The sequence below is a fragment of the Miscanthus floridulus genome, chromosome 17, assembly GCF_019320115.1.
Source record: "Miscanthus floridulus cultivar M001 chromosome 17, ASM1932011v1, whole genome shotgun sequence".
NCBI lineage: Eukaryota > Viridiplantae > Streptophyta > Magnoliopsida > Poales > Poaceae > Miscanthus > Miscanthus floridulus.
In genome coordinates this window covers 80,342,570-80,358,431 of record NC_089596.1, presented here as the reverse complement: position 1 = coordinate 80,358,431, position 15,862 = coordinate 80,342,570, and the positions used below count along the sequence as shown (strand labels likewise).

Genomic DNA, 15,862 nt, shown 5'->3' with positions numbered 1-15,862 from the left:
GGCCGCTGAGCGACCCAGCGTCCGGTCATGAGACCGAAATGCATGCCCTCTACTGCCACTGACCGGACGCGTCGGTCCAACCGAGATCAGCGTCCGGTCACTTACAGTGACCTCCGTCTTTTCTATCTAGGGCATCTGTGGCACCGTCGGACTATTCGCACTCTATGGGCAGACACTCCGCCAGTGAAGTTCCTAACCCTTGCTCAAATATGTCAACCACCAAGTGTATCATCTTGTGCACATGTGTTAGCATATTTTCACAAACATTTTCAAGGGTGTTAGCACTCCACTAGATCCTAAATGCATATGCAATGAGTTAGAGCATCTAGTGGCACTTTGACAACCGCATTTCGATACAAGTTTCACCCCTCTTAATAGTACGGCTATCAAACCTAAATATGATCACACTCTCTAAGTGTCTTGATCACCAAAACAAAATAGCTCCTACTATTTATACCTTTGCCTTGAGCCTTTTGTTTTTCTCCTTCTTCTTTTCAAGTCCAAGCACTTGATCATCACCATGGCATCACCATCATCATGTCATGATCTTCATTTGCTTCACCACTTGGAATGTGCTACCTATGTCATGATCATTTGATAAACTAGGTTAACACTTAGGGTTTCATCAATTCACCAAAACCAAACTAGAGCTTTCACCTCTCCACCAAAGCAAAAGCCAAAGGAACCAATGCGTTGTCTGCGTCACATGAAATGGCTACCAAAAGTGTGCCCATGTACTTGCCAAGCAGAAAAGTACCATCAATGGATAACACTGAACGACAGTGCCTGAAGGCCTTGACGCACTGGGGAAAGCACCAGAATGCACAAAAGAATATCTGCATCCCGTCCATCCATTCATTCGGCTTCGGGATATACACGTAATGCATGCCTGGATTTGCTGCTTTCATTGCATTGAACATTGCAAGCAACTGCTCGTACCCCTCCTCCTAGTCCCCATATATCATCTTCCAAGCCCGTTGCTTTGCCCTCCATGTTTTCCCATACTTTATGTCATACTTAAATATCTCCTTAGCCATCTCCATAATTGTCCTGACCTTCAAGTTGGGCTAACCCTTCAAAGTTGTGTATAACTTTCTGGCAATGAGGATAGAGGTCAACTGTCTATGCTTCTGTTTTAGATCTGTCTAGGCACAAGTGTGTGGACCTATAATTTTGGTGATCTTAAATTTCCCTATGGCCTTCTGTTTGTGAGCACAGACCCTCCAATTATAATCTGCCATCTCGCACACCACCGTGTAATGGCGCTCCACATAGGAGTGTCTCACCTTGAATGGTCTCTTACGTCTCACAAAATATTCCTGTAGCCACCTTCTTAAGGTGGGTAAGTCCTTGAAGACCATGCCCTTCTGAATTTCCACACTGTCATCGGCCTTAGGAGCCTCTAGCAGCTCGTCATCTCTTCCTTCTCCATAAGCATGTTGAGAATGACTAAGGTCGCTGAATTTATGAACCAGTGGATCATAATTAGGACACAAGCGTCTGATGAGCTCCATTTTTTGTTCACTCAAAGCTGCAACTAGGCGGTCATCATCAGAATCAACAGCCCTTGATGTGCCATAAGGCTTCTCATCATCCGCAATATCAACATCTACACTATTAGAGGCCATAAACCCTGGGTCCATGTTGGTTGATGGAGGAACAGGAGCACAACCATCATTATCAGGATTGTCTCCTGCATTTAAAGCACAAATATAGATAGCATTGAGACAAAGAAATGGAATGAACAAAGAATAAGGAAAGCAAAAGTGTTACTAAATCACTTACTAGGATGATTCTGGGTCAAAGGGATCCCTGAGGGGCACCACCAACATCATCAGTCCCACATTCTACACGGACACCAGGATATACACCAACCTCATTTCAGGGCGGATTGAGCATCAGGCACCACAACCACATCTTCCACATCCACCTCACGGTTGGGTAACAGAGGCTCAGAGGGGGGCGAATTCTTTGGTGCTGGCGACAACCCATGAGGGGTGAATGACCATTAGGGGGTGAATACCCATGAGGGGTGGGATCATTGGACAACTTCCGCACAACCAAATCCAAACATTGAAACTCATTCTTTATGACAGTTTTGACATATTTGTCCCATTCAGCCTCTGATGAAATTGGGACCAACCGCCTCAAAATTGTCCCTGACCTGCTATGGTGAAGTACCCCCTCAACTAAGATGGCATCTTCATTTGAATTGCATTTAAGCTTATCACGAGCCCTACCAAACAACTCAGAAAACAATGGTCGATCATCGAATATCACTGGCACCCTTTGCATTCCAACAAAACTAACATCCCCAAACTCATCTTCCTCCACACTTCCTCCATGATACAGGGTGACTACGTTGTCCATCTAGCTGGTATGCACAACACCAAAGTTATTACGAGTTTAACTAATATGGGTATAAGCCCTTGTTTAGTTGTAGGAATTTAGATTTTGGGGCTACTGTAGCACGTTCGTTTTTATTTGGCAAATAGTGTTCAAACATGGACTAATTAGGCTCAAAACGTTCGTCTCGCAATTTCCCACCAAACTATGCAATTAGTTTTTCTTTTCGTCTACATTTAATGCTCCATGCACGAACCGCAAACATTCGATGTGACAGATACTGTAGCAACTTTTTGGAAGTTAGGGTAAAACTAAACAAGGGCTAACTAAATTACGTACATATAAAAAGTTTCCGACTCTACCTAAATAAATAAGTATCTAATCTAAACCACCTATCTATCTAACTACATCTACTACAAGTACTACCTATATAACTAAACTACCTAACTATCTATCTAAATTAGCTAAATAAATATCTACCTAAATTAGCTAACTAAATTACATCACTAAATCACTAAATAACTGTAATAGCACATTATCAGGAGAATAGAACTAACAATCTAGGATAGTTCAAATAAGACAACAATACTATTCTCGATGTTGGGCTTATGCTTCCTAACAGCCACAAAAGTCTCCATTATATCATCTTCATTCACACCGAAGAAAGCATCTTTACAAATTACTAATTGTTTACGAATTTTACAAATTTGCATTCATACCACATAGCTATCAATGTGCGTTCCTAGTTTGTCACAACAATATGCAATGTGCTAGTACAATCCTACGTTCCTAGTTTCCTACCATATGACTACCAGTGCACAAGACTGCTGCAAGTGATATTAGTGAACTACCTCGTTGCTTGCCTGTCAGACTTGCTGCTGGGTTGTCTGCTTTGCCGCCGTCATTTATTGAAGAAGAAGAAATATTTGGCCTAGCAGACTGGCCTTTTAACCCAAAGCCGGCACAGTCAGAGTATCCGACCTTGACCTTACACGGCGCCGGTCCGAGCCGGCCCATGTACAAGGCAACCTCAGTCCTCAGATCCATTGCCATGTGCTCGAGCACTACTCGCGCACGCCGGCCGGCGTCGCCGAAAGCGGCAAAGGCGCCACGAAACATCGTCACCACTCACGAGTCCCACCAGAGAGGCAGATAGAGAGGGAGAGACAGCGCGCATCTCGGCAAAGCCCTCGCGTGCAATTATCGCACAAAATTGCAAGACTGCGCACCGTGTTCCGGGCAAATCGGTGACGCACACCGGCACACGCACCGCTCCGTCCCTCCGTAGTCCGGACTCCCGCACCCCACGGCCCTACTTTACTACCCTCACCGCCTGCGGCGCCGTTGCTTCAGCTCGACTCCAGCACTCCTCGTCTCCGCATCGCCGCGCCCGCGCCGCGGCCACTCCGCTCGCTTTCGCTCCCGGAGACCCGGACCCGCCGAGCCGCCGCCATGGACGAGGAGTACGACGTGATCGTTCTGGGCACGGGGCTCAAGGAGTGCATCCTCAGCGGCCTCCTCTCCGTCGACGGCCTCAAGGTGAGCACTGAGCCCCCGCCTCCCGGTAACGACACTCGGACCTCAATCCGGTCCCCGAGTCCGATCCGCCACTCTCCCCCACGTACCCGGACGCCGCCGCTCGGGGCCTGCGCGGTGGGGGTCTGGTAGAGTGCGTCGTGGTAGTAGATCAGGCGGTGTGCTCGTCTGACCCCTGTCTGATTCGGGACTGGTGCGCTCGGATGGGTGCTTGTCTAAGTTATCTGCGCATCTGGCTCCATCTGGCTCCTGGCATTGGTCTGGGGAGTTAGCCAGTTGATGCAGAACATCGTGAAATCCTGCGAGTGTTGCCACAATTTCTTGAATTCTGTAGACTGGAAAGATCAGGGCAAGGTTAGATTCTTAAATGAGGAGACAACTAATCTACTAGGAACAACTATTTAGATTCAAGTGAGATTCATTGATTTGATTTCTGATCTATCGTACTTCTTCGTTTCTGTGACTTAAAAATGCTGTTCCCATCCTTTAAGACGATAAGATGGCATCTATCCTCTGATATCAGTGCGATGAGACGGGGGTAATTGAAAGGAGGGAGAAAGATGCTTAAGTTTAATAGTCAGCTTACTGCTCTAACTTGGCCAATGGTGGTTTCATTTTTAATGGATTTTGAAGAGTTTTGTGTGATGCTTTTGCAGGTTCTACACATGGATAGAAATGACTACTATGGAGGAGATTCCACCTCCCTAAACCTGAACCAGGCAAGAAGCTATAAATCTATGATTCTGGTTCTTTTTTGAAACTGGAGCATGTACGGAGTAATATGTTTCGATTTTTTGTGTGTGCTAGCAACTCATTCAGTTGGTTTGGATGGTTAATAACTGATGAAGTACTCCCTTATTTTTCATTGTATTCCCTTTAATCACCCATATCTTTTTTGTGAACAGCTCTGGAAGAGGTTTAGAGGGGAAGACAAGCCACCGGCACATCTAGGTGCCAGCAGAGATTACAATGTAGACATGGTTCCAAAGGTGTGATAATCCCCCATGGATTGTACCTATGTGATTATTTCTTGCAACAGCCTCGTCATACTTGGCAAATATATTAACTAAAAACATATATTTTCTTATTCTTGCACACTAATTAGTTCCTTAATTGTTTTATATATTCGTTACAATACCATATACCTCCTTTGCACTGCTTAGTCTTGTCATGACTGAAACCCTGGTCCGGATAGCGTTTGTATTTATTGTTGTTAAAGAACAATATCTTTATTTAGAATTCAGCCCATGGAATGCTTCAAACCTACAATCAATATATGCTTACGTTAATTTATTGATGATAAAAATATGTCTATATCAAACTCTCTTTCTCTCTGACCAGTTTATGATGGCGAACGGTACTTTGGTCCGTACTCTCATTCACACTGATGTGACAAAATATTTGTCATTCAAAGCTGTTGATGGAAGCTTTGTCTTCAGCAAAGGGAAGGTAATGTCTTGAGTTTACACTCATCCATCCTAGTTCTATCTTGTAAGTTCAGCTTTTGCTGGGTTTCTCACAAGTGGTTTCTATATTCTAATCATGCTGCCTTATTTCATTTTCATCAGATTCACAAGGTTCCTGCCACCGACATGGAGGCTCTAAAATCTCCTTTGATGGGTCTATTTGAGAAACGTAGAGCAAGGAACTTTTTTGTTTATGTCCAAAATTACAATGAAGCTGATCCAGTAACACATCAGGGGTTGGACCTCACAAGGATTACAACTAGAGAATTGATTTCGTGAGTATCTAGACCATCCTGGCATCGTAGTACTTGCTGTCATTGTTGCTCCTTGTTGCCATGTTATTATGTGCTGTATGATTCTTGTATCACTCCACCTCATGTTACTGCATGGATCTTATATGATTCTTCACCTACTTTGGCCTCTTTCTGCTTTCATACAGTATGATGATGTTTTGTGCATCAATAATGTACACAAGTTGAAGGGCGGGCCTGGTGCAAGCGGTAGAGTCTTACCGCCTGTGACCGGAAGGTCCCGGGTTCGAGTCGCGGTCTCCTCGCATTGCACAGGCGAGGGTAAGGCTTGCCACTAACACCCTTCCCCAAACCCCGCACAGAGCGGGAGCTTTCTGCACTGGGTACGCCCTTTAATAATGTACACAAGTTAAATGTTGTAGTGTTATATTGATTAACGGCTAAACAAAACTGCTATAGCCGTTCAACTTCTAAATGCTACACTTTTTCTTAGAACTTTAAAGAGGATGTATAATACTTGGCATGTCCTCCTGCTGCTGTCCTGCATTATAAGTAACCTTATTTGTCATTTTGTTTTCAGGAAACATGGATTGAGTGATGACACTGTGGATTTTATCGGCCACGCACTTGCTCTGCACAGGGATGATCGTTACCTAAATGAACCAGCCCTTGATACTGTAAAAAGGATGAAGGTATGTTTTGAGTGAAGATTTGTTAAACTATTGTTCCTTTTTCATATTATACTGTAATCTTGTCAAATCTATTTCCTGGCATATGTATCCTTTTATTATATTCCTGATTTCTAAGTATTCTTGGATGGGAACATGATAATATTTCATTGGCTGTCTTCTCTTAGCTTTATGCTGAGTCTCTTGCACGTTTTCAAGGAGGCTCGCCTTATATTTATCCATTATATGGGTTGGGTGAGCTGCCACAGGTCAGTTGTTTCTCAATTCCTTGCACTGACTTTAGTCACTTTTATTGCACTTTGATGCTTCTAAGAAGCTTCCATGCTAAGTTGATGTCTTATGGTTCAGGCTTTTGCACGTCTAAGTGCTGTTTATGGTGGTACATATATGTTAAATAAACCAGAGTGCAAGGTAGTGGCTTGACCTTTATTTTACTCCTAATTATCATAGTCTGTGAAAGCAACTTATCAAATATGCTCTTTTCTGATTTCACCATATAATACGTTTGCAGGTTGAATTTGATATGGAAGGGAAAGTGTGTGGTGTTACTTCAGAAGGTGAAACGGCTAAATGCAAAAAAGTTGTCTGTGATCCTTCTTACTTGCCTAGCAAGGTAAATGCCACTACCCATAGAAAATTGAAGTACTTTGTTTATGTGTAGAAGGAATTCACTGAAACCTTGATATATGTCAACCAAATTTACTGGAATTTTAAACCTTCCTGCTACAATACCTCTGTTGACTGCTGTCAAGAGCAGTGAGCCCAAGGGTAGGAGGACCTCGGCTACGTAGATCGTAGCCGCTGTCCGTGGTGGCCGGCCGGGTTATACCCCCCTTGCCGCCGTTCCTCGTCGGTGGGTTATGCCCCCAGCCGCCGGCTTAGATAGAAGAGAGGGAGAGAGATTAGATGGTAATTCTTTCTTAATTGCCAAGTGTCTGGTTACAAGATATGTATAGCCTCCGGCTCAACCAAAAGGAGTAACAAAGTCCACTAATTAAGGACTAACCAAAATAGCTAATAGATTTCCTACTTTCCCTCCTAGCCACTGCTGGAGGACGCCCCCTGGGTGCTGGCCGTGCGCACAGCAGCGCGTTCCTGGGCCCTGCGCACATCTCGGGCCCTATGGCGCCTAGTGTAGACTTGTTTGAACATGACATCTCCCTCCCCGTCGAGAGCCAGCTCGTCCTCGAGCTGGAATTGGGGAAACTTGGAGCGGAGTGTGGCGACGTCTTCCCAGGTGGCCGACGCGGCGGAAGCTCCCTTCCACTGAACCAGTGCTTGATGCACACCCCGGGCCAGCCTGTACCGCACCGCGCGCTCCGGCTCAGGATCAATGGCACCATGGTGAAGTAGCGGCAGCTGTGGAGGCTCGGTCGGCGGTGTCCCTTGGTACTTCTTGAGCAGCCCCACATGGAACACGTTGTGGATGCGGGCGCGAGGGGGTAGTTCCAGTCGGACAGCAACCTCGTTGATGAGTTCGACGACGCGGTATGGGCCGAAGAAGCGCGGCTTCAGCTTGCCGCCCACAGCTTGAGGTAGAGACGACGCCGTGCGCTGACGGAGTCGAAGCAGCGCCCAGTCACCCACCTGATAGGTGACCTCTTGGTGCGCGCGGTCGTAGAAGCGCTTCTGGTATGCCTGTGCCTGCTCCAGGCGATAGCGGATGTCCGCTAGGAATGTCGCACGCTCCTCCATTGTCTTGGCGACGGCCGGCACCCTGGTGTCCCCAGGTTCATAGGAGCGGATGGAGGGAGGATCACGCCCGTAGACAATGCGGGAGTGTCCCGCAAAGACGTCTGGTACGCCGTGTTGAAGAGGTACTCTGCCCATGGCAGCCACCGAAGCCATTCGCGCGGCCGGTCCCCCACTAAACACCGGAGGTACATGATGATGACGCGGTTGGCCGACTCGGACTGCCCGTTGGACTGGGGGTGAAATGCCGAGGTCATCTGTAGCTTGGTGCCCATCAACCGCATCAGCTCCTGCCAGAACGACGACGTGAACACCGTGTCCCGGTCGGAGACCATGGACTGAGGGACACCATGGAGCCTGACGATGTCGTTGAAGAAGGCCTGGGCGACGGATTCAGCAGAGTACGGGTGTGCCAATGGGATGAAATGGCAGTACTTGCTGAACCTATCCACCACGGTGAGGATTACCGACTTGCCGCGGACTCGTGGCAGCGCCTCCACAAAGTCGAGCGCGACATCAGTCCACACACCCTGGGGAACCGGCAGAGGAAGGAGGAGGCCCGCAGGGTGCTGGTGCTCAGACTTGTAGCGTTGACAGACTTCACATGTACGCACCCGGTCCTGCACAACTTGCTTCATGTTAGGAAAATGGAAATCGCGGCGCAGCCTGTGGAGTGTCCGCTGTACGCCTTCATGGCCGTCCTCATGTATGGCCCCCACGATCTCCTGGAGCAGCGGGGAGTCAGCCGGGATGTACAGCTGCCCAGCAAACTGCACCATGCCGTCCACCAGCGCCCAGGGGGCTGGTCTGGTGCCTGCTGCGAACTCAGCCTGGAGAGCAACAAGTGCCGGGTGTTCCAGCTGAGCTTGCCGGAGCTTGGCGATGAAATCGAAGCGCGGAGAGGAGAGGGCCAGCAGCTCGCCCTCCACTGTGTCGCGCCTGGACAGCGCGTCGGCGACCGCGTTCGTTGCACCCGGCTTGTATTCGACGGAGAAGTCGAATCCCAGCAGCTTGCCAACCCAATGGTGTTGCGGAATGGTGGCCAAGCGCTGGTCCAGGAGGTATTTCAAGCTGTAGTGATCTGTCCGAACGGTGAAGCGGCGCCCCCAGAGGTATGGACGCCAGTGACGCACCGCCTGGACCAAGCCAATGAGCTCACGCTCATATGCTGCCAGGGCGTGATGTCGAGGTGCGACCTGCCGGCTGAAGAAGGCGATGGGGTGTCCCTCCTGGATGAGGACAGGACCAAACCCGTGGGACGATGCGTCGCACTCGACGACGAATGTCTTGGTGAAGTCCGGCATAGCGAGCACCGGTGCCGAGGTGACTGCCTCCCTCAGGGTGAGGAAAGCCGAAGTAGCCTCAGGACCCCAGGTGAAGCCCTCCTTCTTGAGGAGCGCGGTGAGCGGCGCGGCGATGGAGCCGTAGTTGTGGATGAACTTGCGGTAGTAGCCCGCAAGCCCAAGGAAGCCGCGCACCGCCCGTGCGGAGCGAGGTACCGGCTAGTCGTGAATGGCCTGTACCTTGGAGGAGTCCATGGCCACCCCTGCCACCGAGATCGTGTGGCCGAGGTAAGCGACAGAGGCGACCCCGAAAGCACACTTGGAGCGTTTGACGAAGAGGGTGTGCTGACGAAGCTCGCTGAGGACGGCGCGGAGGTGTCGTAGGTGGTCGGCCCAGGACTTGCTGTAGATCAAAATGTCATCAAAGAAAACAAGGACAAACCGGCGGAGGAACGGCCTCAAGACGTCGTTCATGAGGGCCTGAAATGTTGCCGGGGCATTGCAGAGGCCGAACGGCATCACCAGGAACTCATATAGGCCGTCGTGTGTGCGGAACGCCGTCTTGTGTACGTCCTCCGGCCTCATGCGCACTTGGTGGTACCCCGAGCGCAAGTCGAGCTTGGTGAAGTACTTGGCGCCATGGAGCTCATCCAAGAGCTCGTCGACGACGGGGATAGGGAACGCATCCTTCACCGTGACCGCGTTGAGTGCGCGGTAGTCGACGCAGAATCGCCAGGACCCGTCCGGCTTCTTGACGAGGAGGACCGGCGAGGAGAAGGCGGAGTCGCTGCGCCGGACGATGCCGTTCGCGATCATGGTCGCGCACTGCTGCTCCAGCTCCGTCTTGTGGGCGGCCGGATACCTGTAGGGCCGCACTGCCACCGGCTCGGTGCCGGGCTTGAGGAGGATGCGGTGTGCGCGGCCACGCACTGGAGGGAGGCCCCGCGGCTCCGCGAACACGTCGGCGAACGCGGCGAGCAGCTCCTCCAGGAGGGGCTCGGCCACCGAAGTAGAGTGGAGGCGCGGTGGTGTTGGCGGAGCGACGCTGCGCCAGCAGACCTGCTGGTCTGCCATCTTGAACGCCATGGTCCCTGCAGCCATATTCCAGACAATATCGCCCAAAGTCGCCAGCCACTGGGTGCCCAGCACTAAGTCATATCCGGCCAGGGGCATGATGTACAAGTCGACCGCGAACGGCCGGTTGTCGATGACAACGGGCGCTTGGCGCAGAACGCCCGGACAGGAGATGCGTTCGCCATTGGCCACGGTCGCCGTGAGCCGAGGCCGAGGCTCGACGGGCAGGCCAGCCCGCTGCGCGGCTGCTTCGCCGATGAAGCAGTGGGTGGAGCCCGTGTCGATAAGGGCGAGCAATGTGGCCGCGCCCACCTGCACCTCAAGCTGGAGGGTGCCGCACACAGGGACGCCGGCGACGGCGTGTAGAGAGTAGACCGGCGCCTCCTCCTCGGGTACCTCCTCATCCAGCACGACCCCGTCGATGTAGAAGATGCGGCGGCATACTCTGTTGTGGCCGCGGGAGTAGGGCTCATTGCAGTTGTAACAGAGCCCGAGTTTACGCCGTTCTGCCTGCTCCTCCATGGAGAGGCGCTTGCCCCCAGCCCTTGGTGGTGGCGCCGGTAGGGCCAGGGGTTGCGCCTGGGAAGCTGGCAGCGTCTGGAGCGCCGGGGTCGGGGTGACGGGCGCTGGCAGGGCCGCCAGGACGCCTGGGCGCGGTGCAGGCGGTGGACCAGGCGCGCGCGGCACAGTCTTGGCGTGGGTGGAGTTGAGGCGGTCCAGTTCGACGAGTTCCAGGGCCCGCGCCAAACTCATGGCCGCCGCCAGTGTTTCGGGCGCGTGGATGCGCACTTGGTGGCTGAGCGGTGGCAGCAACCCGCCGGTGTAGAGCTGCACCCGCTGGCCCTCCTCGAGGCGGCCCGCGCGAGGGAGGAGCGCCTGGAAGCGGTTGGAGTACTCCTCGACCGACCCCATGCGGCGGCACTCGGAGAGCTCGAACAGCGGGGCGGACCGCAGCACCGGGCCAAAGCGAAGGTTCAGGAGCTCCTTGAAGCGCCCCCATGGCGGTGTGCCCTCATCCTCCTGGAGTTGGATGAACCACAGTTGGGCCACGTCCTCCAGATTGTACGACGCCATCCACACCTTCTCCTCCGGCATGGTGCGTTGCTGGCGAAAATACGACTCACACCGATTAATAAAAATCAGTGGGTCGGATTTACCGTCGAAGCGCGGGAAATCCATCTTCTGGAACCGCGGGGGGCGATCCGTGTGATGCTGGCCGTCGTGGTGGGTGCTGGACTCGGACGTCGAGCTGAGCTTCTCCTGCATGCCCGCCATGTCGGATTGCATCTGGGACATGTTGGTGGTCAGGGTCTGGAGCATCTTCATCATGTCAGCCATGGTGGGCGGATTGGCGTCACCCATGTGTAGCAGCGCGGACGTGGCTGTAGACGGAGATGAAGGGGATGGTGGTGGTGGTGGCTGGAAGGGTGGTGAGGCGGCTGTGGAGGACTGGGAGTGGTGGGAAGAAGAGGATCGTCGGCTCTGGGATACCAGGTTGTCAAGAGCAGTGAGCCCAAGGGTAGGAGGACCTCGGCTACGTAGATCGTAGCCGCTGTCCGTGGTGGCCGGCCGGGTTATACCCCCCTTGCCGCCGTTCCTCGTCGGTGGGTTATGCCCCCAGCCGCCGGCTTAGATAGAAGAGAGGGAGAGAGATTAGATGGTAATTCTTTCTTAATTGCCAAGTGTCTGGTTACAAGATATGTATAGCCTCCGGCTCAACCAAAAGGAGTAACAAAGTCCACTAATTAAGGACTAACCAAAATAGCTAATAGATTTCCTACTTTCCCTCCTAGCCACTGCTGGAGGACGCCCCCTGGGTGCTGGCCGTGCGCACAGCAGCGCGTTCCTGGGCCCTGCGCACATCTCGGGCCCTATGGCGCCTAGTGTAGACTTGTTTGAACATGACAACTGCTTTACTATATGGTGCTCTCCTGCTTTGGGGTTCACTTTGTGTTTGTGAATAGGTAAGGAAGATTGGAAAAGTTGCACGTGCAATCGCTATTATGAGCCACCCAATTCCAAACACAAATGAGTCCCACTCGATTCAGATTATTTTGCCGCAGAAGCAACTTGGGCGCAAGTCAGACATGTGGGTCTCTTACTCATATTTCAAATAATTTTCATTGGCTGAGTGCCTTAATTTAGTTTGCACCGTTTGGTTGTGACATGCATTCTGAAAATGTTTCTTAGGTATGTGTTCTGTTGCTCATATACACATAATGTTGCGCCAAAAGGGAAGTTCATTGCATTTGTGTCTGCGGAAGCTGAGACCGATAACCCGCAGTCCGAACTAAAGCCTGGAATTGATCTACTTGGTCAAGTAGATGAACTGTTTTTTGATATGTATGACAGATATGAACCTGTCAATGAACCATCTCTTGATAATTGCTTTGTTTCAACGGTAAGTTCAGCATTCTGTAATAACAAAGTGATTACAAGTCTCAGATATTTTAGATGTTTATGGAAGCTTTCTTCTTTGCAGAGTTATGATGCTACTACACACTTTGAGACAACTGTGACAGATGTTCTTAGTATGTACACAGCGATTACTGGAAAGGTATGGTTCATGTCATATCTCTTTTTACTTCTTTTTTGTGGTCAGCAAAGCAGATGTATGTATCAAATATTAATTTCTTCAATGTTGTATTGGGCCTGAGAGTTCAAAACCTACTAGTGAATTTTGCTATCTTTACACTGGATGGTCAATTGTTTGTTAACCTTCTGTCAGCAATAGATGATTTGCCTCAAAACAAAATTAATCCATAACTAGACATCTATCTCTTTATTATTGGCAGTTTGACATTACTATTTTACGTTTACTGGTCCAAAGATAGATTGCACATCTTTAACTCTCAGCATGTCCGTCTCGCAGACCGTTGATCTCAGTGTCGACCTGAGCGCTGCCAGTGCTGCTGAAGAATACTAGAGATTTTCCTATTAAACATTGCATCCTCGAGATACCATGCTTTAAAGAAGAACAGCGTAAGACAGGCCCTGCCTGGTGGCTTGCCAGGGTTACCACAGTACTGTGCTGCAGGTGCAGCCGATTAAACGGACAGAAACAGCATACCACCGTATATCATTTATATTGTGTTTAAACGGGCTGAAGACCGTTTATGCGAACAGTGGATGATGATGGTGGTTCCTTTGTTCCTTACATGATTGATCTGACGGTTAACTTTAAACTGTGTTCACGTTTGCTAGAACCAGCTCGTTCTTGTCACTGATGTATCGTGATCACTTCTCAGATATGCATATCAGCATTTCCGTTTCTTGCTCGCTGCTAAATGCCTCAGTAGTTGTTAATGGGAGAGGGGAGACCCAAAGCACCCTAGTTCCGCTTCATGTATTCAAGATGATTTTGGGACTCCTTGTATCACCTAAATGTTGTGGGTCTTTTTTATTAATAAAGGCACTCAAAGAAGTGTCTCATACCTATATATATCAAGAGAAGAAAATGCTAGTACAAAAGGTGGATAAAACGACCTAAGAAATAAAAGTACGTGAAAAGACCTTGATGTCGTCTATAGGGGTAAATAGGTGTTTTTGAAATTAACAACAAATAAAATTTTGCAACAGTTAATATAGTGACGAATTTCCGCGCAATGTTGTAAAATTCTGCACACAACTCTAGATGTCAACGGGAAATTTTCCGTCGGGGAGTGCCTCCCCATCCCCGTCAAGTGTCACGGGAGGAGACTTTCTCCCCGTCCTCCTCCCCGTGTAGGGAATTAGTTCCCGTGGGGATCCCTGTACACGCGTCAGTTCATGATAGTTCATCTTAATGTCAACCATTCATCAGCATGTTTGCTTGGTCGTATTTGGCTTATAAGCCATGGCTTATCAGCCAACGAACAATATTTTTCTCTCACACCAAACTAGTCAACAGTACTTTTCAGCCATAGCTTATAAGCCAAACCAGCTCAAACGAACAGGGCGCATGTATTCACAAATTCACGTTAATGGTATATAAACAAATCCATGATACAAAGACATCACAAATTTATAAATCAAGCACATCCACAGCCAACGGGTAGCCGCCGAATGCTTACTAGTGCTGCTCCTAGCTCTACAGATCTATAGCCCCGACAGTCCGCCACTCTCGCCTGGTTGCTCGCTGTAGTAGTGCAGCGTAGGCATCTGCACACACGCTCGGCCACCCCGCATGTGCCTGCTAGCCTCGCCCTGTCTCCGTGCGACGTGGTCGCTCGGATTGACCAGAGAGGGTGGAGGAAGCGTGAGCGGTGGCTGGCGGCTGCGAGAGGGCGAGTTGGGGACTGAGGAAGTGAGGAGCTAGGGTTGCAACATTTCTTATATATCATAGGTATTGGGCCTTGCCAGTATATGGGCCTTTGGAAACAGGTCCCCGTGGGGAGCGGGAATGGAGGCCTGCATACCGTCCCCACCCCCTTGATCCCCGACGGGGATAACTTCAATCCCATTTAATCCCCCGTGGGGGTAGAATTCATACCATCCCCGTCCCCTAATGGGTGAATTCCCCATGGTGATTCAGGAAACAGGCCCCCGTTGACATCTATATACACAACAGAATAATATGAAGTTCACTATGCCTAGAGAGTTCAAACACAAATCAAACTTATATATGTGTTTGGAGATGTCCAATAACAAGTTCAAGAAGTATATGCATTTACAAAAGAGTAAATTGCACGGTCGGTCCTTAAAGTATTCGGCGGTTTTTATTTGGGTCCCCAAACTATGAAATCGCATGTTTAGCTACCTAATGTATTTAAGTGATCTCATCCGGGTCCAAAATAGACACGAGGAGGGTTCAAAGCTGACGTGGACATGATTTGAACAGAAAACCCGTGAGACATGCAACGTCCCCATCGGTGGCGGCTCCTGCAAGCCGCGCCCCATGCCTACGCTCGTCACGAAGCCGACTGTCTCCTGCACGGCCATGGGCGGCGCGCCATCGCTGGGCCTCGGCATCGACTTGGGCATGGCCATGGGCGCCGGCCTCGGGCCCTAAGCGTCCTCATAGCAGCCACGGGTACATGGCGCCCGTGGAGATGTCCGCGCCGGCGGCGTACGATGAGGGCGCAGGCAAGGCCGTGGCGATGGTACCAGCGAGGAGCTACCGGCGATGGCACAGGGACGACTTCTTCCCAGAGCCGTCGTTCGCGAGCTGGGGCGCGTACCGTCAGGGGCTGGGCAAGACCCCCGCCCGCCTCTGGGACCGCCTCGAGGGGCGGTCCACCGACGCCATGGAGTTAGGCGCGCTGCGCCGCCAGAGCGAGCACGAGATGCAGCGGTGCCTCACGTGGTGGGACCTCACCTGGTTCGGCTTCGGCTCCATCATCGGCACCGGCATCTTCGTTCTCATGGGGCAGGAGGCGCACGACCACGCTGGACCCACCATCGTGCTCTCCTACGTCGCCTCGGGCCTCTCCGCCATGCTCTCCGTCTTCTGCTACACCGAGTTCACCGTCGAGATCCCCGTGGCCGGCGGCTCCTTCGCCTACCTCCGCGTCGAGCTCGGTGACGCCGCGACGTTCATCGCCGCC

General features: G+C 50.8%; 1 protein-coding gene across 1 annotated transcript; it reads left to right on the top strand.

The window, feature by feature from the left end:
• The first annotated feature begins 3,391 nt into the window (after window positions 1-3,391).
• On the top strand, window positions 3,392-13,610 carry LOC136516226 (guanosine nucleotide diphosphate dissociation inhibitor 2-like). The gene is made up of 13 exons (XM_066509585.1): window positions 3,392-3,885; window positions 4,539-4,601; window positions 4,788-4,871; window positions 5,224-5,331; window positions 5,451-5,623; window positions 6,180-6,291; window positions 6,456-6,536; window positions 6,637-6,699; window positions 6,800-6,901; window positions 12,302-12,426; window positions 12,528-12,738; window positions 12,820-12,894; window positions 13,210-13,610. Exons 1-13 carry the CDS (start codon window positions 3,799-3,801, stop codon window positions 13,261-13,263), a joined length of 1,338 nt encoding a protein of 445 aa, XP_066365682.1. The 5' UTR covers window positions 3,392-3,798; the 3' UTR covers window positions 13,264-13,610.
• The last annotated feature ends 2,252 nt before the right edge of the window (window positions 13,611-15,862 follow it).